The 24,946-nt window shown below is 40.8% G+C and overlaps 1 protein-coding gene across 2 annotated transcripts in view; it reads right to left on the reverse strand.

Moving 5' to 3' along the window:
* The window catches only part of hydin (HYDIN axonemal central pair apparatus protein), a 54,203-nt gene extending 31,317 nt beyond the window's left edge, over nt 1-22,886 (reverse strand). Inside the window, exons 1-22 of one of the 2 annotated variants that reach the window (XM_069528257.1) lie at nt 22,823-22,886; nt 21,642-21,772; nt 20,072-20,197; nt 19,232-19,351; nt 18,981-19,115; nt 18,233-18,432; nt 17,900-18,024; nt 10,315-10,516; nt 9,792-9,981; nt 8,980-9,079; nt 8,188-8,306; nt 7,737-7,960; nt 7,469-7,536; nt 7,048-7,289; nt 6,505-6,605; nt 5,711-5,846; nt 5,089-5,253; nt 4,722-4,874; nt 1,612-1,850; nt 758-1,055; nt 483-626; nt 218-361 (exon numbers count right to left, since the gene is read on the reverse strand). In XM_069528257.1, coding sequence (XP_069384358.1) covers nt 218-361; nt 483-626; nt 758-1,055; nt 1,612-1,850; nt 4,722-4,874; nt 5,089-5,253; nt 5,711-5,846; nt 6,505-6,605; nt 7,048-7,289; nt 7,469-7,536; nt 7,737-7,960; nt 8,188-8,306; nt 8,980-9,079; nt 9,792-9,981; nt 10,315-10,516; nt 17,900-18,024; nt 18,233-18,432; nt 18,981-19,115; nt 19,232-19,351; nt 20,072-20,197; nt 21,642-21,743 — 3,333 coding nt within the window. In that variant the 5' untranslated portion in view covers nt 21,744-21,772; nt 22,823-22,886. Of the gene's footprint in view, nt 1-217; nt 362-482; nt 627-757; nt 1,056-1,611; nt 1,851-4,721; nt 4,875-5,088; nt 5,254-5,710; nt 5,847-6,504; nt 6,606-7,047; nt 7,290-7,468; nt 7,537-7,736; nt 7,961-8,187; nt 8,307-8,979; nt 9,080-9,791; nt 9,982-10,314; nt 10,517-17,899; nt 18,025-18,232; nt 18,433-18,980; nt 19,116-19,231; nt 19,352-20,071; nt 20,198-21,641; nt 21,773-22,780 lie in introns of both variants that reach the window. The other variant, XM_069528255.1, reaches the window with a different exon arrangement.
* Nucleotides 22,887-24,946: the final 2,060 nt, after the last annotated feature.

Genomic DNA, 24,946 nt, shown 5'->3' on the forward strand with positions numbered 1-24,946 from the left:
TCCTGCTTCTCTTTAGCCTCATTCTGAGTCCTGCCAGAGGCTTGAAACCCATTTTTATGTGGATTCCAATAATACTTTCATGCCTCAGATATCACAAGCACTTAAAGCAAGCGCATTTGAATGAGGAAGAAAAATGACATGTTGGAGATGGAGTAAAAAACATGAATAAAATAAAATTATACACAGAAGCATTAAGATCAGTGTGCAGTATATGTACCTTAGTGGTATCTGAGCTATGTGCTTCTGGAGCGTCACACAGAGAGAAGGGCCCCTCAAGAGAGAGCTTCATGGACAGACGCAGAGACGACATATTCTTCAAGACCAGTTTTTCATATAGTGGCATTAGATCCTTTCCTGGAACCTATAAGACATAAACACACATTACTTTTGTGTTTAATTCAGTTATATAAAGACACCTACAGGTTTATGTCATTATATTTCATGTTAATTAAAAACTATCTGGAGATGATCCTTCGACTCACCTTCTCTATGTAGAAGTTCAGCTGCTTGGAGGAAAAGCTGAGCACAGGAGCAACAAAGTGGCAGGTGACATCTACGGACATGAGTAGCTTGGAACAGCCCTGCTGACCCACGATGGCATTGCACAACAGACGTTCCTGTACAACCTTGAAAAACCAAATCACACATGCTGTACATTCACTGCAACATTCTTCAAACAAAAAGGATCCATAGGGGATTTATTTATGAAAGGCAGATCTTAGGTTTATTCACTCGGGCCTCCGAAGTACTGTGTTACCTTGGTTGAGTCTGAGGATCCCGTCAGCACCATATCAGCAGAGCAGCCTGGGAAAAGCTCCAACCGTGAAGGCCTGAGGCTGAACACTGGCTGGTCTCTGCGACAGGAGGTTAAAGATCTATGGCTCTCAACATCTTTCTTCTTGGGGACTGAGATGGGGGGCAGGACGGTACGGCCAGAAAACTTGTTCCCCTGGTGACTTTTCGTGTTCGGCAGGAAGCCATCAGTCCCCCAGTACATCCGGTGTACCCGTTGGCCATGATTGGTCAGCTTGAAGTGATACTGGCATGGCTCATGGCTAATACAGAGGACACCGAGGATATGAAGCAAATTGTGAGGTTTACATTTTCAATTCTAAATCACCACATTGTTGATGTTAAAGGAACACTATGTAACTTTTACTGAGCAACAGCGCCCTCTGCAGCCACAAGTGGTGATTATTTCTGTTGAGCAGTAGAGGAAAAACTGAGTCTTTCAATATGTTGAGTGGAGCTCTGACTGCACAGTCCCACTCACTAAACTGAATCACACCTGAACGGTGGATATTACACATGATCCTCTAGTTCCTGAACCAGAAGAGCTGCCGCTGTAACAAATCCACCAAACTCTGTTTAGTAGTATGTAGTAAGTATTTTTAACTGATCTACAGTTCAGCTTTACTCTTCAACTCGCTGCAATTTAATTCTGAATTTAAGTGAAGCTGCAACTATCATTCAGTTCTTCTCACAAGAGATGGTACCCACTCACCAAATACATAGAACAGACGTTCAGGGTGAAGAGTGGGAACGAGAGAGGAAACGTTGCATAGTGATGCTTTAAGTCAAAATTAGATTCATGATTGAAACCTCTTTTACCTGAAGTGTGTCCCTAAGTCAAGGCTTGGAGCAAAAGGCTTGTCACTAACAATTGTGGTGCCAGTGCCTGTGGCAGATAGAGGGACCGTGAGTGTTTCACCATCCTGGAAGGACACTTCCATCCTTTCCTGGAACTTGATAGTGTCCTTCAGGTGTGCGACTACACAAAGCTCCAGTTGGCTCTCTGGTGGTATTTCACCTTCACTGGGCTCAACAGACCAAAAGGACTTCCCATGGCTCTGAGGAAACAAAAACAGAAAGGTTTTGCTGCTATGGGATGTCTGACTTTGGATCTGCAGAATGGAGACATGGGCGTAGTAACACCTAGAGCAGCCACTTCTATGAGTGAAATGTGATGGATGAAAAAATCTCCCTAGTGGGGGCACTTTCCTCTCACTGTTCTGCACAGGCCATTGAGACCTATGCTACAGATATAACTGGAAAGATAGATGTGTATATCATGTAACTGCATAATCACATCAACCTCTCAGTGCAGCACAAGCTCAGAGAGATAAGAGTAGAGCAGTGGCTCCCTGCCTGACTGACATAAGATTAAATATCTCCTTACTATGATTATGATAATGGAGAGTAGGATATATGTGCTGTGGTAAAGTAAAGTAAATGTACAGAAGCAGTAACACATGAACAGTTGAGAAATAATTGTTTCATATCTACATTCTGACATAAGCACTAAAAGGGACTGCGACAAGACAAACTCCATATTCCTCGGCTCTGTGGATTGTTCAATTGCATTCATTTACAAAAAATCCAGTGTAATAAAAAAACAGGTTTGAATCTAATGTTCATCCAGTCTTTCAGCAGAGCAGACGGCCTTTCACTGTGCTTGCTGTATCTGACCAATCTAGTTCACAATCAATGTTCTATACAGCATCTCTGTTGATGGATGGCGTGAACATAAACATTTAATTGGGATTTTGAGAATGAGCTTCCTACAGACGCAATGAAGCCTGGGCACTTTCACTGCACAACACAATGGATTGCTGGTCAGTGGGTGAAAATGTCATCACTCAAACACTGCGATTGGCATTTGGGTTGCCATACTGAAACTAATGCTGGACGAGTCAAATAGAAAGACTTTGTTTGACATCTGTGTTGGAGGAAAGTCTGCGGAAAAAAAGCATTTTTGTTAAAAAGCCTCAAACAAACGGACAGAACTTGACGACCGGTTGACTTTGAGAGTCACGGATCACTTTCTCAGTGTTTATGATCAGCTGACGGAGCCAGTGAAAGGGAACTTGGGGTGGGTCGATACTAGGGTCAACCGTGGTAAAGGGGTGGGTAGAGCCGGAGGAGCAGTAAGAGCAGGAGGTCAATTCCCTGGAGAGAGGCGCAAGATGACTAGAATCTCAATAATCACATCAGATCTCCAGCATCCCACAGCTTTATCAGAATTGATCGTTTTTGTGTGCAGCAAAAGTCAGAAGGGTTCTGTGCTACGCTATACAACTATCAACAAAACATCACTCTGCATAAATCCTGCATTGATGCTGCAGCCAATTTTTCTGTCAAATATTACACAGCACGACTCAATCAATATCTTGTAATGAGAACTATACGTGGCTCATGTTTCTGGTCGATGGCAAAACCACACAAAAATGATGTCTGAATTTTCAAACTCATCCCTTTCATCAGCGAGTGCAGAAAACGACATCCACGTCATGTCTGCATGTTCCGTTAAACCTTTTATTTCTAGTACTGTATCTCCGTTCATATCTGACAACTGAAAATAAGACTAAAGAGTCTGATAATGAGTAAAGTAAAGAGTTTTCTTATCAAACTGCAGACTGTGGTGCTGGAATATTGTCAAGATATGTGTGATAAGATAATTTATAAAAGCCTTATTTGGATTTTGGGGATGGAGTCATGATTCGTGTTTCACAGATGGTCACTAATTTGACAAGGAAGTGTGGAAACCTTCCGCAATACCCCTGCGATCTTTTGTCATCAAGTCTATTTGTGTGGCTCCCTGCCAGCCTATTGAGCTCCATGTAATATAAGTCCAGGAGAATCTGCATCGATTGATGCTTCAGAGTGCAGAGAAGAAACTTCTTCTCTCAACGCTGCCTCAGAGGAGAGGACAGGGTCACACAACTGCAGTTACACCAGGGTTGCCTGTGTATGTGTGTATTTGTGTGAATTTCTGTGTGCGCACAGTCATGTCTATGCCAGCGTAGGAAGTATCGAGGCATGGTTCCAGTCACAAGTTTGTTCCCGATGGATATCAGGCATCGCTGATAAGGCGATGCGCTTTGAGAGATGGGCTTTCAGGAGGCAAAGGGAACCACTCAATATGATGAATTGTAGATATCATGTTGCCGCAGAGTTTAGAGTTTCATTTACACTGAGTAAGCATGATAAATGAAAACAGGTGGAACTCAGCTATTCAATCTTGCAACACGTTATAAGAGAAAAAGCAACATTCTTTTTAGAAAATGTGTTTGCTTACCAATGTTGAAAATTTCAACAGTTTTAAGAAGGTCAGGTGAAATGAAAGAGATGAAAACAGTGGGACTGTGGTTGACATTGGACTATAAATATTAAACAACTATTGTGTGCATTGAATGTCCAAAACACCAGAAACTCCAAGATAATTGAAATTAAGAATCATTCGATTAGTTTGCCAGATCACGATCGCCTCTTACATTTATGTCATTGTGAATTGATCAAATGTCACCATCTGACCGGTTTATAAGGAAAATCATTTATGCTCCGGGGATAGGACTAAAATTGAACAGGCAACTAATTATTTCAAAAACTAACAAGGCATCGAACCCATTAACTGATTAATTACATATCCAACTCCACTGAAAATCAATTAGTCACAGGAGCAGGGGAAGACAGACATAAGGTTTACATGAGAAATCAAGCTGGTGAATAGATACACAAATCACCACTGAAGCTAGGTAAGGTGCTCTTGGTTCATTATCATATGTTCCAAGACTCATTCTGCTACTTGATCTGAAGGCATGTAAAGTTGCTTCTTTCATCTTAATTTCGATTACAGTAAAAAATGCTTTTTAGTATGTGCCTGCCTGATACTTCTCATTCAGTATGTCAGTTGTGAGTCGTGTGTTTGCAGAAGTTTGTACCATGCGAGCCGTGAAGTTGGCTGGAATAGGTGACTGGTTCGACAGCTGCAGGGTTTTCATGACGTCTGTCAGAACTGGGATTCGGCCAAAGTCCATCTGTTGATTCTGAACATGAACAACAGCACCCTGTCCAATACAGGACAAGACCACCTCCTAGGATAGAACAGAACAGAGACAGGTTAATAGAGTTAAATAATGTTGCTTGTATTCATTAATGAACACAGTAATCAACCTTAGAGTGTATATAAAGAAGGGTGCCTACTCCCTGCGTCCAAATGTGGAGGACGTGAAGACATGTCTTCCATCTTTACAGAGTCTATGTGTTAGACCTGTAAAAGCACAGATGCAGACACACACACAAACGTACCAGGGGTGGAAGAGCACTGCCAAACACAGCAATATGCAGACAGTGCTGCAGATATCCAACAGCCTTAGTCCGCAGGACCACTGGAACCTGCTCTGAAGTGTTAGGAAGAATCACTCCTCTGGGTTGAGAACTGCCAAAAAGCAGTGATGGATTCTCTTCATATTCCTGACAGAAACATTTCCACAGATAGAAATTAAGATCCAACATCGATTGTACGTACAGATTAAAAACTCTCCACTGGTGCCATAAATCAAGTTACCAGTGGAAGGCTATCTTGAAAAAGCAGATAAAAGCAGCCAAATGAAATGTCAAGATACCTTGAATAAAATTATGGATTCATTGAGGGAGACTTTTTGGTGCAGTAAACAGGTCAACAAAGTATATAACGTTAGTCTGTTTTTAGACATTTTAATGAGGAACTGTAACATATATTTAAAAAGTATTTAGATCAGGTGTTAAAGTATTGTTTGTAATGTCCCTCAGTAAGTGTTGCGGCACAGAAATACTGGAAATGGGCCACTGTATTAAATATGAATGCATGGGCCTTGATGGGTCTTGTTCTATTAATCTCATTGTAGTATCACATACTGTAAAATTGTTTCAATTGCATAAGTGACCTTACCTTGTCAAGCAGGCCGTAGCAGACAGGCAGAGTGCTGGGGTTGGTGAGCTGCACTTGCTGTTCATAGGAGTAATTGAGGAAACATCTTTGAAAATACAACACTGGGGTCTCCACCACAATCTCAGGAACAACACATCTATCATCGGAGAGAGAGACGGAGGAGGCGGCACATGGAGGGGAGAAGAAAAGATCTGAGCTTTAGTTATGAATCACAACAGTAATTGCACCGCATCATGCCAAAATGACAGTCTATTAATTAGAACTGTTTCATAAATTTTCAATGACGGTGATTGCCATGAGGAAGTCAGATTACTGCCCTATTCTGAGAGATGGTGCAGGTGACATTCAAATGTATTATCGTGCAAATTAGGCTCTGAATATTTAACACATACTTTGCTGATTTGTCGACACCTGTGAGGGGGTTCAATGGACCACATTCACAGCTTGTCAAAGCATCAGTGAAAGTGGAACAGAGGTTACTGCAGAAAAAACTTACTGTTGTTTCAAAGATAGGCCGATAAGAGAGTTTGTAACAATCAAGATAAAGCTCTGCTGCTTTTGCATTTTATGTCAGAACACATTTTCATATTTATCATTTCAGTAGAGATGATTTGCGATCCTACTAGGACAGAGGGCGGGTGATTAATTTTATCCATTCAGTTTTTTCAGTAGATCGAGATCAAACAGTTTAAAGGCACATGAGCAAAACATTTGCAATCAGTGTTCATGGCCTAAATGTGCAACTAACTTCAACTGATGTGTGTTTGAACATTTATTCATTTGTGCACTGTTACCTGGCATTGATAGGCAGAGTCCTGATCTCCTCCCCAACACCTTCAACATCCACCACCAGCGCCAGCCTGTATCTCTTGACTGTGTTGGAGCACAGTGTCACCTGCAAATATAATACACACACAGTATGAGATCACAAGTTGTTTTACAGATGGTGTGTTAGAAAATATATATGTTACAGTTGTGTTGGACAAATGAACTGACATCATTTAGACTGAGTTAGTTAGTTCTGCCCTCAAGTTCCCCAAAAAATAGTTGTGTAATGGGTAAAAAAAAATACTGTATGTGTCGTTACTGAGGAAACACATTGTAGTTCATGGCAGCACAGGGGTTGGGTCAGGTACGGCTTGGCGGGTGCATAGTTTATCAAAAAAAAACAGAGAACAAAGACAAGAGAGCTATGCTGCATTCACAGTGCCCCATGAAAACAGAAATAATCACGTTAATGACAGAAAATAAATTGCTAGGAATTCTGTAACCATCCAGTTTCACTGCAGTATCCACAGGAAACATTTATATGGCTTATTCCTCAATTTTTTACTTACCTTTATGGTTACATCTGACAAGGCACGAACAGAGCCTACAGCAGGGTTGGCGATGAACTCAACTGGCCGTGCATGAATGTTTCTAGCAGTGCTGCCTTGCCAATTGTTTCTGGACATCTCAGATACTTGTTGGGAACAACTAACACTCGGTGATCCCAACCCATCTCCAAGGACACGTAGGGCAAAGGTCATAGGCACCAGAGATGTATTGAAGAGGGTAAAATCCAATGTTTTTGGGAAACCTGCAGAAAGAGACAGAGACAATGAAAAACAGAAAATATGAGAAAACAAAATAAAGATTGCAGGTGGAAGAAAGTAAAAAAAGGGGCTGAGGTGAAAAACATTCTGTCTGCATGTTGTGAAGAGTAAAATATATCTAATAAAGCAAATGACTGAACACAGGCAAAATGCTGTTACCCACCAAAGGCCACATCTCCAAAATTGAGCTCCGAAACATTAAAGTGGAATGTGGGACCAACGATGCAGCCCCTGAAAGACAGGACATAGACGTGTACATGAGAAACACTAACAGCAAATTGAAGGATTCTTAAAGAGCACAGTGGGTTTGGTGGAAAGTGACATTTCTATTAGTAACCCTGCCATCACTGCCAAAAAATGAGTTCCTACATTTGTTTAGATAATTCTCAAAGTTCCATTACAATCTGAGTTACAACACTTGCTAACTTCACCTGAAGGTCAAGGTAAGTGGTCTGGGCTGCCCTGTGACAGCAAGCAGCATGTCCTCAGAGAAAGTTCCCAAGATGTGACTGCAGAAGTTGACTTCCACAATCTGGCTGGCCCCAGAGGGAACGACACCTTCCTCTGGACTGAAGGAGAAACAGCGGCCGAAAGTGGTGTCGGGACATGACAGCTTGAAGGGGGCATCAATCAGCCCTTTGTTGGACACCAGTACCTGAACAAAAACAAAGATCATTCAACTCCTGAATCGTGTTTATCTCGTACATGTCCCGTACTAATCAGCATTTACATTTACTAACATTTGTTTTTAAGCAACAGTGCTGACAACTTTACCACCGTGTCATGCAAGCTAGAGAGGCAGTGACATCAGCAAGTGGTCTCGTCTTAAATCACTAGAAAGTATATGGTTAACATTGTGTCACACTGCCTTAACTTTCTCACCTCAAAACAGTTTTTGCTACCGATGAATATATTTTTCATATCCAATAGGTTATAGTTGAGGTGGAGTATGGGTCCCAAGCCCTCACCCTGGATTGTGAGAGGTAACCGAGATTCACGACCTGAGAGTAGATAAAGACAGACATAGGAAATATTGATTATTAAGTAAGAGGCAGAGAAACAACCATAACCCTAACCCTAGGAGGAAAAGGAAACAAGGAGGTCAGAAGTGTAACAACAACATATACCTGCAAGTTGCTTTTATGCTTTTAGTTAAACGATTGGCCAAATACAAAATGTCTAAACTCTTTGGTAAACATTTGATTTGCTGCTACATCCTTCTACTTCTTTTAACAGTAGACTTAGACATGAGAGGTCTTTCCTTTTGTTTTGCTAACAAGCTGTTAAAGCCTTTTGCAAAGTAAGAAATCAGGGTAGAGTCATCTAAAGTCCAACTGCCATTGTATTGGACTGGTCAGGTCCTCCCCTACCTCAGAAAACATGGAAATCAATGTAAATCTGGCCTCCGGCTTAGACGACACACGAGTAGGCAACATGCAAATTTGACAACAACCTTTTACCACCACTTGGTAAACACAAATGTATCTTGACTAGAGCAGTGCCCTGTGTTGACATTATCAGTGACAATGCTAACTTTGGGAGCTCATGAGTATATTTGTATTTATTTGGAACATTAATAATTGTAAGTGTATTGAAATGATAAACCCAACACAGTGCTTTTGTATTGTATTAGAACGTCAAAATGAGTGATGCATTTTCCTGGTAGACACTGACCTGTGACATCACAGTATAAGGTATGTTGGTAAAGCTTGGCCTCCTCAGGCTTGAAGACGATGTTGAACTGTGCAGTCATCTTGGGCCATATTTCACCTTCCTGAGTAAAGGTAAAAGAAAACAATGATTGATTTACTGAAAGGATGTAAAGCTGAAAATGGCAAGTTTACATGTAGAGAAAATGATTTGTTGATGCTGTATTCAACTGCAGATAATTGAAGCGCAGGAAACAATGTGGAATTTGATTGGTGCTTTTAGTCAGGCTGAAGTCTAAACAAGCACTAGCTGCATCTCGCTCTAATATCTGTGTTTGTCTCTGTGTGTGTATGTATGGATGTGTGTGCATAGAGTGCATTTCCATTTCTCTCAAATGCCCTCTTGAAGTTTGTTTTGTGACTGGCCTGCAGACTGTTTACTCTCTCCTCCCCACCCTTTGACTGTCCTGAGAGGGCAGGAGAATGAAATGTTTTTCATTATCCTCCCTTTCCCTCTGTCCAGGGAACCTGACTGAGCTGAGCAGAGGAGACACTGGCAGAAAAGGGAGGGGGCAGTGTCAGAACAGGTCACACTACCTGAAGGTCCCTCAGCAGAAAGGGCCTGGTCTGTGACCCTTCTGTCACTGAGAAGTCAGACTGTATTTAAATACTGACAACAGAGACATATCGTAACTGTTTGTGGCAGATCTAATTCTAATCTTCTTATCTTTTTAGGGGGAATCCACAACAGATTCTTAGAAACCATTTTTGCTGGCACCAGGCAGCAAGAATGAAAGGATATTGAGAGACAAGAAAAGGAGTCACATAAAAACACACCATTGGATCCACAGTTATGCAGCTGTGTGAGAGGGCCAGGAGGTGCTCCTTGGCAGCCTGGCTTCTACGTTCCTGCAGAGTGCTGTCCTGCTGCGGGAGGCGATGGATCGCCTTGGGGTCAGACTGACAGTGAAAAAGCAACTGCTCTTTTTCCTCCTCCTCCTCCGTCTGCTGGAGCATTGAGCTCTCCCTGGAGAGTGGGAGGGAGAGGGGGACGGTGAAAGACAAAACAAAGAGAGAAACAAGAAGGGTCAGAGAGAAAATGAAGCAGGAAAAGAACAAAGTGATGGACACCTGAGCTATTTCTGGCAACACATGCTCTGGTAAAAAGGAAAAACTGCACTGCAGGTAATTCTACTTTCTACATGAATGCAGAGAGAGACAGAGGGGTAGCTTACACAGATCAAACTTTGAAATAAAATCTATTCAAAAGCACAGTTCAGTACTGTCTGTGTCTTTTTGTGTGAATGCATATGCAAACAGTATATATACAGTACATAGCCTACATGCATACATGCATTACCTCAATAAGTGCTCGTCCTCCTTTTCCTGGCTTGGCCACACTGACCAATAGTAGCGAAGAGGGATGTCACCCGTGTTAGTGAGACACACTTTGTTTACGTTGACCAGAGAAATGTAAGTGTCGGTCAACATGACAGAGTTTGGCCTAAGATTAATGTTCAGCTCCTCACAAACTCCATACAAGCTCACGGACACATCTTCACCTGAGAAGAAGACAAGAAAAACAGCAGAAACACGTCAAACCACAGAGAGTACAGGTGGATTATAGAATTGATTTTAAGCTTTTATCTATCTTTAGTGTGAGTCAGAGTTATGACTAAACTTATGAAGATGTTGGTGCCATTTGATTCTTACACTTAATTAAGTCAATTACCAGACTATAGGAAAACTACAAACCTTTGCAAAAACGTGATCTCTGAATGAGCAAACCATGTTCACACAGCTTGATCGTTCACTGGGCCTTTTAAAAGCACAACAAATCATTTGAATAAACAATGTCCCTCTTAAGGCTGATGCATGTAAGCTGATTAAATTGATGCCACATAATGAATGAATTATTATTGGTGAAAATGTTGCAAAAACATAAATAAGTTTCAGTTTAAGAAGACGTCCCCGGCCTTCTTAAAAAAAAATTCATTTCGTTCCATGAGTTCCAGAGGAAATGCTGTATTTTTCTTTTTGCTTATTCAAGAAGAAAACTAATGGAAGGGAGTTCATTCATAATTGAAGCGATGACCTGTGGTATCGTGGAGGGGCAGTTACACACTGATGCACACTATTGCACAAACAGTTTGAAACTGGGAGCAACAAAATCCTAACCACTGAGCAGCACCTGCTGTCAGGCAGTCTCAGGCCTAATGCCAGCAGTGAATAGAGTGGACAGTCACAGTGAGGACAAGGACACTCCGCAAAGGTGATGGTTTGAATCATAATGTAGCAGATTTAAGGAAAATATGATTTCCAAGCACAACACATAACAAAATATTGATCTCTGGAGTAAAGTTTGAAAACCACAAGCCACCAGAGAAAAAGTCCTTAATGCTTAGTTAGACATCTAATGAGTCTCTGTGGTAGTAACACCGAGCCACCATCACAGTATGCACACTTCCAACAGAGGGAGAAAGAGCAACAATAACAAGCAACAAACATAAGATGCAAAACTAAGTTTTGTATAAAGCCACCAAGAACAAGGTTGTATGTAAATTTAGTGAGTGTTTGTTTACATTCAAATCAGGACTGGGGATTTAGCTCATAGAAAAAACAACTCTCCTTATCCTGAGATTATTTATATTTGTATAATGCAGAGGTTACTTTTTTCAAATCAGTCGGTCCAACCATAACTCACACAGGGAGCCCACTTGGAATCAACACAAGGGAATGTCTGAATTCTGAACACTGAGTTTTGCTTGGCTCTGAACTCCACAGGAGTGCTTTTGTCATTCATAATTAATTTGTCTTGTGAATTTTAAAACACAGATACCTTAGTCAATAAAATTACTACAAATGAAAACTGGGATCTAAGTGACATGGAGGATTTTGTCATCTGAAAGCAGTTCTGGCTTTCTCATTTCTGTGCGATTGTTGTGCTTTTTAGTGTTTGCCTTTAGCCAAAACCACCGTGGAGAGTTGCCATTAATTACTTCTTACTTACAAGTGTATTCTCACATGTCCTCACTTTGATCTGAACACAATGAGCACCCGACTCACTGGGATTAACTGCTTGGAAAAGCAGATTCAATTCATGGCAAACATTTTGGATATAATTTTCGATGCTTCCGATACTAAGATCCTACATTGACTTATATTGATTTCCTGAAGACTTACTCTAACTTTAACCTTAACCCTACATCTTACCATAACTCTAACCCTAACCCTCTCTAACTTTAACCCTAACCCTACATCTTACCATTACTCTAACCCTAACCCTCTCTAACTTTAACCCTAACCCTACATCTTACCATAACTCTAACCCTAACCCTCTCTAACTTTAACCCTAACCCTAACCTAAACCTAACTCTTAATCTTAACCTAACCTTTATACAATTTAACCTTTATATTTAATCATTTCCAATATAGAGACTTGCTTTTCGTCCCCATAAGGAAGACAAGTCCCCATAATGTGACTCTGTCAACAAATTTCAGTCCCCACAACATAAGTTATACACACACACACACACACACACACACACACAAAGACACAACACACGGAGTGCAGCCAAAGATCTCCACCTTTGTTGATTGGTGACTATGGTGACAACAAATTAGAGACTTTGTGTATCTTACTCGACTTGCAGCAATGATGATGACAGAAACTATACACAAGACAACAGTCCAGACCAGACCAACCAGTCCTTTGTTACCTATAGACCATGTTTGTGTCAGGACATTAACCCGTTTATAAGAGTTAAACCTGACTGATTGAACTCAAACTGTAGAGCTGCAAAAACACAGCAACAAACAAGTTGACATACCTATCAATTCAATTCAGCTCCATTTTCATCTTCAACCTCAGTTTATTTAAAGTCCACATCTGAGAGTCTGCACACGTTACCGGTTAAATTTAACATCAGACGGACAAATACGAGACTGAATACACACGAGCACACAGGCAGAAACCCAAACACACAGGTATGAATATTGATATGACAATAGGATAAGCAATCGTATTCAAAGTTGAATCCCTTCAAAGACAACCCGGTCAGTGTAATTAGGACAGGTCATGCAAAGGGTTTTCAAACTTGAAAATATCAACAGAGCCTACTTAATTTGCATGGCTTTAAATCAAGAGACGCCCTGAGTCTACTTCCATTATTATATGCAGTCTATCGTCATGGGAAGGCATAAGAAAAGATGTGCATAGTGACAAAAATGTTAGTGTATGAATTAGATATAATAGGGTGTATATTGTTCATATAAAGAGATGGATGTGTGTAGTTCTGTGACATATATGATATTTGGCTAATACTTAAAATGTTGTCAAGAATTATTCCCAAATTCTTGAATGTATCAATCAGGAATTTGTGCTGCAAATGATGGGCTGTGTTTTTTTAATGTAGGGCTACTATTGGTCTGAACATCTTACAGGTGGATAGATTTGTATGTCTTCTGCTTAGCAATATTAATGTTGTATTGTTTGTTTTGAAGATCTAAAATGATCACGGAGAACAAGTACTGATGATCGTTGCATTTACAATGAGCGAGCAGAAGGCAGCAGGAATTGAAAATGACATCCTCTGTTCACGCACAAGTTCCTCTAAAAACAGTCTTCCTCATCCAATGAAGAAAAATCTCTTTCAATATCAAGTTGAGTTTAAATGAAAGTTTAAATTAAATTTACTTTAGGTAATCACTAATTATTTGTAAACCACCTTGAGCTGTGTGATATTTATTTGCTTTTTTCATTACTTACTGAGGACATTAATTAACATTAACAAGTGATGAAAAACAATGTTTGGGAAACTGAGATATCTTATTTCTGAATTACATGAAAGCCTCAGTCATGGTAGAACTGTCCTAGTGTGACTTATTTAGCTTTTAGATGCAAATGTAGGCTGGTAAGATCTAAACTCACTGTGCTTGTGCTCACGTTAAAACACATATTAGAATACAAGGAGAGCTCATGTTGGCTTCCAACAGGCCAATTATCACTGAGATTTTTTTTCATGTAACAAGAGGCAGGGAAAGGGAAAACAAAAAGCTCCTCAGGAAAGCCAATCTTTTGATTTCACTCTGTGGGAAAGAAAGACGATAGGTCTGTGAGATCTCGAAGAGAATAAAAAGAGAAGAAGAGAGAAAGGATAACATAACAGACAGAGGATGAGTGAAAGAAGGAAATGAAGGAGAGGAAAAAGAAGGATTGGGCAATACAGAAAGAAAAGCAATTATCTTGCAGTTCTCTGAGAGCGATGACAGCAGTTGACAGGCAGCTTATTGCAAAGCTCTCATCCTGGCGGTCCACCAACCTGTCTTCCCCCTGCTCGCTTTCTCTTCCCATTATTTGTCGATCGCACGAGGAGAACTTTGCAACCGCTTCAGCTTCTTTTGATTGCAGCACAAACAAACACTCTGCAGTGTGTGTGTGGACAAACATGCTTGTTCTTACATTTGAGAATGTGTGTTCGTGTGTGTGTGTGTGTGTGTGTGTGTGTGTGTGTGTGTGTGTGTGTGTGTGTGCTGCTCTCTCTAAAAGGATGCTGTGCTGAAGTCCCCTTGGTGCGACAGCCCTGTCAAAGCAGATGCCTCAGCACTCCCTAAGAGCTGCCCGTCTTTTCATTGAAATCAGTGGAGTGAGAGAGGGGAAGGGTGGTGGAGGGGTTTGTGTCACTGGAGCAGCACAGTCTTCACTCACTTTTAACACTGATCAAGGATTGTCTAACACACCGATGAAGGAAAGCTGGTGAGCTGAGCAGCCTCTATATGTAAAACATCTGTGGCATTTAACTGACACAGGAAAATGAAGACGTCTACTGTACGAGTGTAAGAACTATGTTGTACTGCACATGCAAATTGACACAACACACGTATTCACACACACAAGCTGTGTCGGCAAGCTCGTGCTGAAGTCTCTAGTGGAGCCTCAAGCCTTCTGCACCATGCTGACCCGAAGCATACATAAGAGAGAGGGAGCTAGGGAAAGGTGCTAAATTAAAAATGATAGTCTCTTGATGGGCTGTAAGTGGTGTTCTGGACGCGGGCTCGCCCTCCCATTATAAAACCTTAATGCTGCAGCTGAATGCTGCTACTGTTTCTTTAGTAGATCTGTAGATTTATGTAGCAACACAGCACCTCTGCTCCTTTAAGGTCACACACGCAAGCAAAGAGAAACAAATCAGGAAAAACAAAAGCACTCGAGAGCCACAGTATGTTTTATACCCAAAACAATCAACATTAAAGAGCTTCACATGAATCTTTCATCAAGTCTCTCGCTGCTCTGGGGAAAAGCTACACAATAATTCAAAGATAAACTCCAATGGATAAATATGAAGTCAGGACAGTTCAGCTTTCATCCACCATTATCCAATCATAAACCGGCTATTTTGCACAAGGTGACTTTGTCGTGGCAGAATTTAAGGACTAATAATAACTGATGACAGATTAAGTGTCGTATCAGCACGAGGCTGAATTTTCTCTGTGACAAACACATATGGTGAAAATGGGGTTGCACTGTGACAAACCCAGGAGATGCATAACTAACAAGAATGAACTCAGGTCTATTTTGCCTCTGCATCATATACAACTGTTTTACTGTTTTACTGTATTCGTTGAACATTTTTCGACGACTCTAAGGCAGCGGTGCATGTGGGCAGCTTGGATCAGGAGTAATGCTGATCTGATTCTGACTGAAGCATCTCTTTACTTTATCAACCTAGCCACTGCTGTTTGCTGTTGCTATTTTCAGCTGGCAGGGTTGAGCTGCAAGTACATATGAAATGAGAAATTTCTTCTTTCCCATCATAACAAAATACGGTGAGATACATTAACTATAAAATTAAATGTTTTCAACCCATAAAGTGATTTAATATCCACTATTTTACGATTTTCTAAATGTGTGTAGGGTGTGAGCTTTTAGTCAAAGCCCCAATTTGTGCAGTTTTTGCTGAACAGGATAAAAAGACATGCACTGATGTTTTCAAGCAACTTTCTCCTTTTACCTCTAATTGATCCCAGTGTGTGTGTTCAGGGAAAGTCAAAAGCTTTGCCTTCTTGCCTTTGATGTTAAGGAGTCTGGCTAATTGTGAAGGCAACCGAGGCTACGACTGACCACCGGGTGCACAACTTCAGCTTCAGTACGGTGAAATAGAGGATAGAGTCTCTGAATCACTCCACAAAAAATTTAACTAACAAGGTTACGACAAATGAGCTGATCTGTTACGAGAACTAGAAGAAGAAGAAGAATTACTCTTTAGTATACAGCATGAAGCTAAGGACAGCTGATTCAGTCACTCCAGGGTAGAGTTGGTAAGAGATTTTTTAAACCCTTTTTTATCTTAATTGTTGAAATCCTCTTCACATCCCATTCGCCATCAATACATAAAGTTGTCTGAATTTCTTTCTAAAAAAAGCCAGTGTCTGTGACCCTTGCAGGACTTTAATAAACACAACCAATTATTTCATTCTATCCGAATATGTTGGTGTACCTGTCTGTCACTAACCAACCTGCCTGCCTGCACACACATACTCATACATTCATATTTAACCTGATGAAAGAGATTAAGATATCTGTAAAACGTTCATATTGGTTGCTCTAAGTTCACAATAAATTGCAAAACAACAGATTACTTTACTCACAATGGTGTACAAGCACTGGTACTCATGTGTTTTTCTGTTAGCTTTGAGTAGCAGCGATGCAATAAGAGACACACAAACTGTGGCGCATCCTTCTTGATGCAGAGGAGAGGAGAGATAACAGGCCCTTAGAGAAAGCTGAACTGAGATTCTGTACAACACAGTCATCATGAGCTCAATCCACACCCCGCTCACAGTCCTGCTCCCTGAGGACATTACAGATACTCCTTTCATTACCATTACTTATTTCACCTTTGACTTCATGCAACTGTCCAAACACACACACAAGCCCCAAAGTAGCCTGTTAGTATCCGCTCATCTACTAAAGGTTAAAGGTTATTCCGGCTCCAAAACAGTCTGTATACATAAACACCGCCTATATACGATTTAAATTAAGCAGCAAAGAAGAAGACAATTAGAGTGGAGACAATGAGCAGTTAATTGGATCAGCTCGGGAAATCTAGTTGTGCCTGGCTGCTACAGATGTGGATAGGAAACATTGAAAAGGCTGCTGTGTGTGTGTGTGTGTGTGTGTGTGTGTGTGTGTGTGTGTGTGTGTGTGTGTGTGTGTGTGTGTGTGCACGCCCCTTATCTCATTATGGTCTTTACCTCCATGATTATTACAAACACATTCATAATTTTAGTTCCACACTATTTGACACTGCTGATTATGCAGATTATAAAAACTCCTTAGATCGAATCTCTACTCCCATCTAGGTGTTTGGTATAAATAAATACATATATATATCAAGTGTCAAGTAACCATATTTGGAGAAGTGGGGGTTGGAGCTTGACCAAGAGTTAGAGGATGCTATGCGCCCACCTACAGCTGCAACACGCTGCCAGGCTAACTTACAAAATGAACATCGTGCTCTATTAAAGAAGACAGGAGACTAGAGATTGAGAATATAAATTACATAGGAAAATGCTTCATTGTCACTCTTATGCTGATGTTATAATATATGTGTGTGTGTAATTAAAGATAAAGTTAGGTTAGACTATGGAATAATGAGAATTTGATGAACCCATATTAAATCTGTTTCTGTGATGGTGTTTCACAAAAACAATGAGGACGAGAAATTCACTGTAACAAGGTCATTTGTATGATAAAATATGTATATGCTGATACGTCAGATATGAATATTTTACTACTTTTACATTTTTACTCCTACTCTGGGATATCAATAAATGATATCACTGTAGAGGTGTATCAGAAGCTGCGGCCATAGCCTTTTTTTAAGTTATTTGTAGCACAGTGTTTGCAGTGTGATTTGTTGTCAGAGGCTGGGATTTTCTCTCACCAGTGTGATAGTGCAGGCGCAGGGGCTGGCTGTGGTCTCCTGTGGTCATTGGGTGGAAATTCACTGTCACCTGCATGCTCTTGCCTATATCAAGAGTCCCACAGGGGGGCGTCACTGAGAAAGGCCTGGAGTAAAATACAACAAAACTTTTACTCATAATCAGTAGTAGTAGTAGTATTACTTTAAATGTTACTTAAATATTTACCTAATTGCAGTTACAGTTATAACCTTCTTAAGGGTTAACAAGTAATGGCTTTATAGATTTAAGCTGATGGTAAATTACAAAATCTCTCAAACACATCAGACATAAACTGGGTGTGTACAGACTCCAACCTTTGTGTGTGCAGCTCGAACTTAGCCGCCCTGTTTCCTATGTTGCGGACTAGCTTAGTGATCTCTGTGGAGGCTTTCACTGGACAGATCGGTAGACAGATCTCATCTCGAAAGTCAAGGATGGCACGTGGCCCAATTGCACGGACTGGCACCTCAAACCGCTCCCTCTCTGTCACAAAAACCAACCTGTGGTTGTAGTCCTGAATGGAAAAAGACGTAAAACAATGATTTTGAGAAACACACAGAGCAAACCTTTATTTTATGTCCTTTTTTTCAATTCAACATGTGTGCATACCCCTGAGCAGAGCAGCCATAAACCTTTCATTATGGTTCACTGCTATGCTAACAGAATGACATTTCCATTCCCTCAATCACAGCATCGTGTGTTGACCACGATAACCTTTGCTTCTCAGTTTTCACTTTTACCCAAAGTATCAGTACAAGAGAAGTCAAAAGGATGTGCTGTTGTAACTTGATGCCTGACCCTTGACCTTCTCCTTCTGACCTTGCTGTTTAAAAGAGATTTGTGCATGAAATATCAATGCAAGATAATTGCATCCATTTAATTCATATCAAATTCTTAACCACATCCTCTTCTCTGCTTCACCACAGGTCTGATTACAGCTTCATTTACTCATCTAATCTAAATCACCCCAAGTGCTTGTTACCATGATACTTCATTGTGCTCCCTAACTCTGTCCTCCTGTGTATGATAACTCTCTAAAGCAGTCAAACCCCCTCTCAGTACCTTGTTCTCCTGCGGGGTGAAGAATACAGTGAAAGTCGTAGACATCCCTGGTGCAACCTTGCTAACTGTGTCCTTTGAGCCGCCCACATGGAAACACTCTGACTCCTGCGGCTCCAGCCTCACACTTCGAGGAACCTTAAAAGAAAATAACACACAGCCTTTATAAAGTTGCAAGCACCACACACAGCCACTCTTGATTGAAGCATCAGCTCTGCAGCCATACTGCTTGTGTTTATTTATCCATCAAAGACCTTGTCATTGTTGGAGAGGACAAGCTGCAGCTTGTAGGTCTGTGCAGGGGTGAAGTTCTGGAAGCACAGCTCAGATGGGCTGGGCTGGAAAAGTGCCCGGTCCACGTCTACCAAGGACAACTGAGAACACACACACACACACACACACACACACGATATAAAATAACGCAGATCGAAATGTGGCTTTCCTTAGAAATATTTATTGACTTTAATGTCAGAGTCAGAGACAATTAAGGGGCTTCTAATAGTTTGGGGGTATGAGCCAAGAACTCTTTGGAGCCTCAAAATAACAAATGCCAACATTGCACCTGAACAAACAGGCCCATGATCTGATGGGTGCGAGCGCTATTTAAACAACATATGTGCTAGATGGGAAAATGACTTCTAAGATTGTTTTTGAGTAAGATTGCATGATATATCTGAGTAAATACTGTCTATGCCTCTTAAAGTTAACCTGAATTATTTTCTTTCATCTTGTAACATTGTATATATTTGCTTTCAGGATCCTGCTGGTCATTGCTCCTTCTTACCACCTACAGTGGAGGTTAGTCTCATTACATTTGCATTTTTAAAAGACATTGAGAAAACGTGAACAGAGCGAGTTGCAGAATGTGTCCTCTTAATTATGATGAAGGGGGTATTATTCATTTCACAGGCATTTCCCAAACTTTCAATAGCATTTTCGCTAAGAGCCCTCCATTAAATTCTGACTTCAAAGGTGTAGAGCATTCAGTCACACTGGTTGCCCTCTGCCCTTCAGTCATTTTTTTTTGGCTGTTCTCTTCCAAGAAAATTCATTTTTGTGGATCGTGTAGTACCCCAACATTAGCATGCAGTTACTTTGTGATGTGTAGTCTTGCTCATGTCGAGCAGCTCCAGGATCCGGGGTGGGTGAATCTGCTTGGTGTTTGCCAGGCGCTCCTCTGTGGACTGTAACATTTCCTGGGTGTAAACAGATGGAGTCACCTGCAAACACACAGCAGCAGTTTATTATGCTATAGCACCAGCAGTGAAGTAAGCGACACAGCATCAAACCAGACTTTCACCACTGAAGAAGAGTGGGGAAAAGATAATGAACACAAGAGCTATAAGCTGTCAATTTTAGGCTGTCAGTTATGACACAAATGCACAGACATCTGCATCACACACATATAGGAACATTAGCATCAGCTGATTTCATGCCTCCAATGAATGTTACTGTAATATTCTCCCCCTCAGTGAGGACCATCTGCAGCATTTTATGGTTAGTATCCTCTCCACACAATTCTCTGGCACTTCTTTATCAGTGGAGAAACATCTGACTCCACTCAGCCTATTTCAAGGTCGGGTCAGAGACGGATTTTTGCTTAAAATATAAATCACTAATGTTGCAGAGGAGGTTATTGTATATGCAATATTTAATAGCTGCCAGTAAGGTGTGTATTCTTAATACACTCGTTCTAATACGTTCTATTATTCAGTTGACTCAAATAATTCAAGTTGTAAACTACGGCTGTGAACCAGCGCAGTGCGGGCCTGAGCACTTGTGAAATCGGGACCTGCACCATCAAGTGCAGACCACACGGTGAAATGAAGTTGCAAAACGAGTCTTACTTCCTGTTTCCAGTAGGTGGCGCAATCACTATCACTGCATACAGACTAATAGATCTGTTCAGGTCAGGGCTGTGATTACTGTAAGCCTGACAAATTTGCGGCTGCTTGGACAATGCACACTGGAGTTACAGCAATTTCGTGTGTCGTGGCGACTCGTTGAAATTTGACGCTACATGCTGTGATTACAGTAAGTCATGATTTCTGTGTAGATGTCATCAGGCCAGAGCTCTTGTCATACAAGTACAGAATTTCATGAAACTAGACGGAATATCTGCGTTTTAGGGGGCGTTGTTGAGCCATTTTGCCATCAGGCCCGACGTGCCAGCGAAGTTTGGTCAAACGAAAAGCAATAGGGCCTTTGCACTGTTGGTGCTAATAATCAGCCATAAGGACAGATTGATAGTTATATGTAGACCTGAGAAAAATCTCAGTAAAATAAAAAGTATATCCCACTTGTGTCACCTACTCAGATACAGATACAAGCAGCCGAGGAGCAGAGGCATGAAGTTTGCTGAGCAGGGGACACTGCAACAAAGCACTGCAGTCACACATTGATTTTTATATCCTATCAGAGGCCAAGGTCATTGTTAGGATATTCTGTCATCCCGAGCAGCTTTAGAAAAAAAATAAAAATAACATTTGACCAAGTCTAAAACATATAGTCCCAGGAAATTGTTCCCTTGGTCGAGGATTCTTGAGATAAGCCTGATTTCTAGATATGTGTGAAATTACAAGACGTGATGTTGCCTTGAGTATTCACGATAAAAGAGTGAGTTCACAGAGAAAAGAGGTAAAAACAACATGATATCATCCTCACCTTTCTTGGCCTGTCCTCCTTCAGAACAGGTGCGTGGCTGTAAAGCACATTCTGTCTGCTCCCAGATTCCTTTGTCTGCGTGTTCTTCTGAATGGCCGCCATTTAGAAAGTGTTGTCTAGCAGCAAAACATCTGTAAGAGGAGAGGAGAGGAGAGGAGAGGAGAGGAGAGAAGAGAAGAGAAGAGGAGAGGAGAGGAGAGGAGAGGAGAGGAGAGGAGAGGAGAGAAGAGAAGAGAAGAGAAGAGGAGAGGAGAGGAGAGGAGAGGAGAGGAGAGAAGAGAACAGGAGAGGAGAGGAGAGAAGAGGAGAGGAGAGGAGAGGAGAGGAGAGGAGAGAAGAGAAGAGAAGAGAAGAGAAGAGGAGAGGAGAGGAGAGGAGAGGAGAGAAGAGAAGAGAAGAGAAGAGGAGAGGAGAGGAGAGGAGAGGAGAGGAGAGGAGAGGAGAGGAGAGAAGAGAACAGGAAAGGAGAGGAGAGGAGAGGAGAGGAGAGGAGAGGAGAGAAGAGAAGAGGAGAGGAGAGGAGAGAAGAGAACAGGAGAGGAGAGAAGAGAAGAGAAGAGAAGAGAAGAGGAGAGGAGAGGAGAGGAGAGGAGAGGAGAGGAGAGGAGAGAAGAGAAGAGAAGAGAAGAGAAGAGAAGAGAAGAGAAGAGAAGAGAAGAGGAGAGGAGAGGAGAGGAGAGGAGAGGAGAGGAGAGGAGAGGAGAGAGGAGATGGAAAAAGGGTAGAATTAAAAGAAGGGAAGAGGAGATGAGAAGAGGAAAAAATTAGAGAAGAAAAGAAAAGAAAAGAAAAGAGAGAAACATTAACAGAAGAAAAGAAAAGAAATGAGAGAAACATTAAGAGAAGAGAAGAGAAGAGAAGAAAAGAAAAGAGTGAAACATTAAGAGAAGAAAAGAAAAGAGAGAAACATTAAGAGAAGAGAAGAAAAGAAGAAAAGAGAGAAACATTAAGAGAAGAAAAGAGAGGAGAACAGATTCAGGAATCATCAGTTTGAACCGTTGAATTTAGCTCCAGGAGATTTGAAGCTAACGCTGCTTCTCGGCTTCACCACAATCAGAACACTTCGTCTCTTAACGTCACACACGACGTGTTGTCTGGTGAAAACCATTAAAAATCAGAACACGAACGCATTAAATCACCAGCTCGTTGACTTGAACACACAGAGAAGATCCGGATCTCACCGTCAGCGAACAGCAACTCTCTCCACCGCGACCTGTTGCTGTGACAACGCACTCAACCCGACCGCGCAGTAAACTCGTCTCTGATTGGTCGATGGGTGCAGCGCTGGTTCCCTGCAACTCTTATTCTATTACTTACTATTTGTTTGATTGTTCTGAATTTTATTCTTTCGTGTTAGCATATTTCAGCTTTTACTTTTAGATACGTTGCATTTTATAGGAAATAGTGGTTTGGTCACTCTGGTGCTACTGTGCTGTCTTAACTCCTTTTGTTCCTTTTCATCCTACTTTTATTGCAAGTGTATTTTATGTTGTGTCTTAAAAGAGACAGATTTGGACTCTGCTGCTTGATAATAATAATAATTATAATTATAATAAACTTTAGATTTTGTAAATTCAATGTGAATCAAAATACAATACATCCATCTTAAATGTTTAGTGAAGTTTGAGGCAGAAAGAAATGGACACGACGATGACTAATAACTGTTGTGAATTGTATTATACTTTCCAAACCAGGTTTAAATAAACAATTAAACCTTGACTTGTCTTGGTTTTTCGTATGTTTTTTTAAAAACACAATTCATAGGCTTTTTAAAAAAAGCCAACATTTGGTGAGATGAAAGTGAGGCGCATACAATCTAATGATCTGCTACAGAAACATCAACATGATCCACAGACAGATTTGGAAATAATGACTCTACTTGCTCTCAAAAACATTTCAGGAAATCCTGACAAGTCTCAGATCAGGCCTCTGTCTCTCTCTCTCTGTGTGTGTGTGTGTGTGTGTGTGTGTGTGTGTGTGTGTGTGTGTGTGTGTGTGTGTGTGTGACCAGCGGGTTGTGATTATAAGGTCATTAAAAGGGCATGTGGGTCTACAAAAATGGATGTGAAAGCCCAGTAAGCGTGAAAGCAGGACAGGAATGTTTTAACTTCAATCTATCATTACATGAATAGATACATATGATACGGTTCAGGGGTTAATCATCCTTGTTATTTCCCCCAAGTGGAGGAACTTTGTCACTGATCAACATTGATAAGTACTTTTCCCATGAGGCCCCACTCTCAGAATTAGTTTTTGCTCTATATTGTCCGCGACTGAAACTCCCCATTAATTCAGTTGTGTTCTATCCATTGCCGAGTATAACGTAGTTTGGTAAGTGATACCAAACTATGTTCTTTTTTAAAGCATTAATTAGAACAGGCTGCTTTTATACAAACGATAGGAAGAAGTTAGTCACAATACAAAGACTTAATATAATTATAAGACAGGGAGCAACAGTCTTTTAGATGTTTTAATTAACAATACAGTAAGTCAAATTGAAACTGACTCCTTAAAATATCCACTATGTACTGTGGAAGTTAAACTGTGTTAAAATCAAATTTCAAGAGAATATATTGAATACCTGACATCCAGAGATAGCCTAACAACTAATAAAATACTTTTGTCTTATTGTGATAAAGAGTTAAACATATTTCACAGACACAATTATTGGTTGATAGTTTTCTTTCTGTGATTATAACCTGTAATTGCAGCTTTCACTGGGCCTATACTCGTTTTTTGTTCTTTCTTATCTCTCATCACTTTCATTCTCTCCATCCAACCCATGTGTCAGCACTTTGAATTGTTGCACAGCCTGTGAGTGTGAACATTTGTGTACTTATATCTTTGTGAGGACCATTTTGAGCATAGACCATTTGGAGTGAGGACATTTTGGGAAAGAAAGGATATTTCGACTTGTCCTCACTCTCAGACCTGTTTGAAGGCTCAGACTTGCTTTGAGGGTTAAGAGTTGGTAAGTGTTTGGTTGGGATTTTATAAAACATTTTCTAACCTTTATTTAGCCAGGAAGATCCCATTGAGATGAGTAAACTGTTGTTTTTTTTAACGGAGACATATAGCACAGTTTAAAACATGTAGTTAAAGACACAAAGCTCACGAGAAAACAAGATCAACCTAACCAAACAACAGCCTGGAGCACAACAAAACTAAACTAAAACTATGTAGATTCAAAGGTGCAGCTTGACATTTGTTGTAAAGTAAACATTCTTCTATAAACGGACTGTGTGTGAATAGTTATTGCACCGTGTGAGTATCAGTTGTCCAAACAGGAAGGGAAACATATGTGC

This window comes from Paralichthys olivaceus, chromosome 7 (genome assembly GCF_024713975.1).
Source record: "Paralichthys olivaceus isolate ysfri-2021 chromosome 7, ASM2471397v2, whole genome shotgun sequence".
Classification (NCBI taxonomy): Eukaryota; Metazoa; Chordata; class Actinopteri; order Pleuronectiformes; family Paralichthyidae; genus Paralichthys; species Paralichthys olivaceus.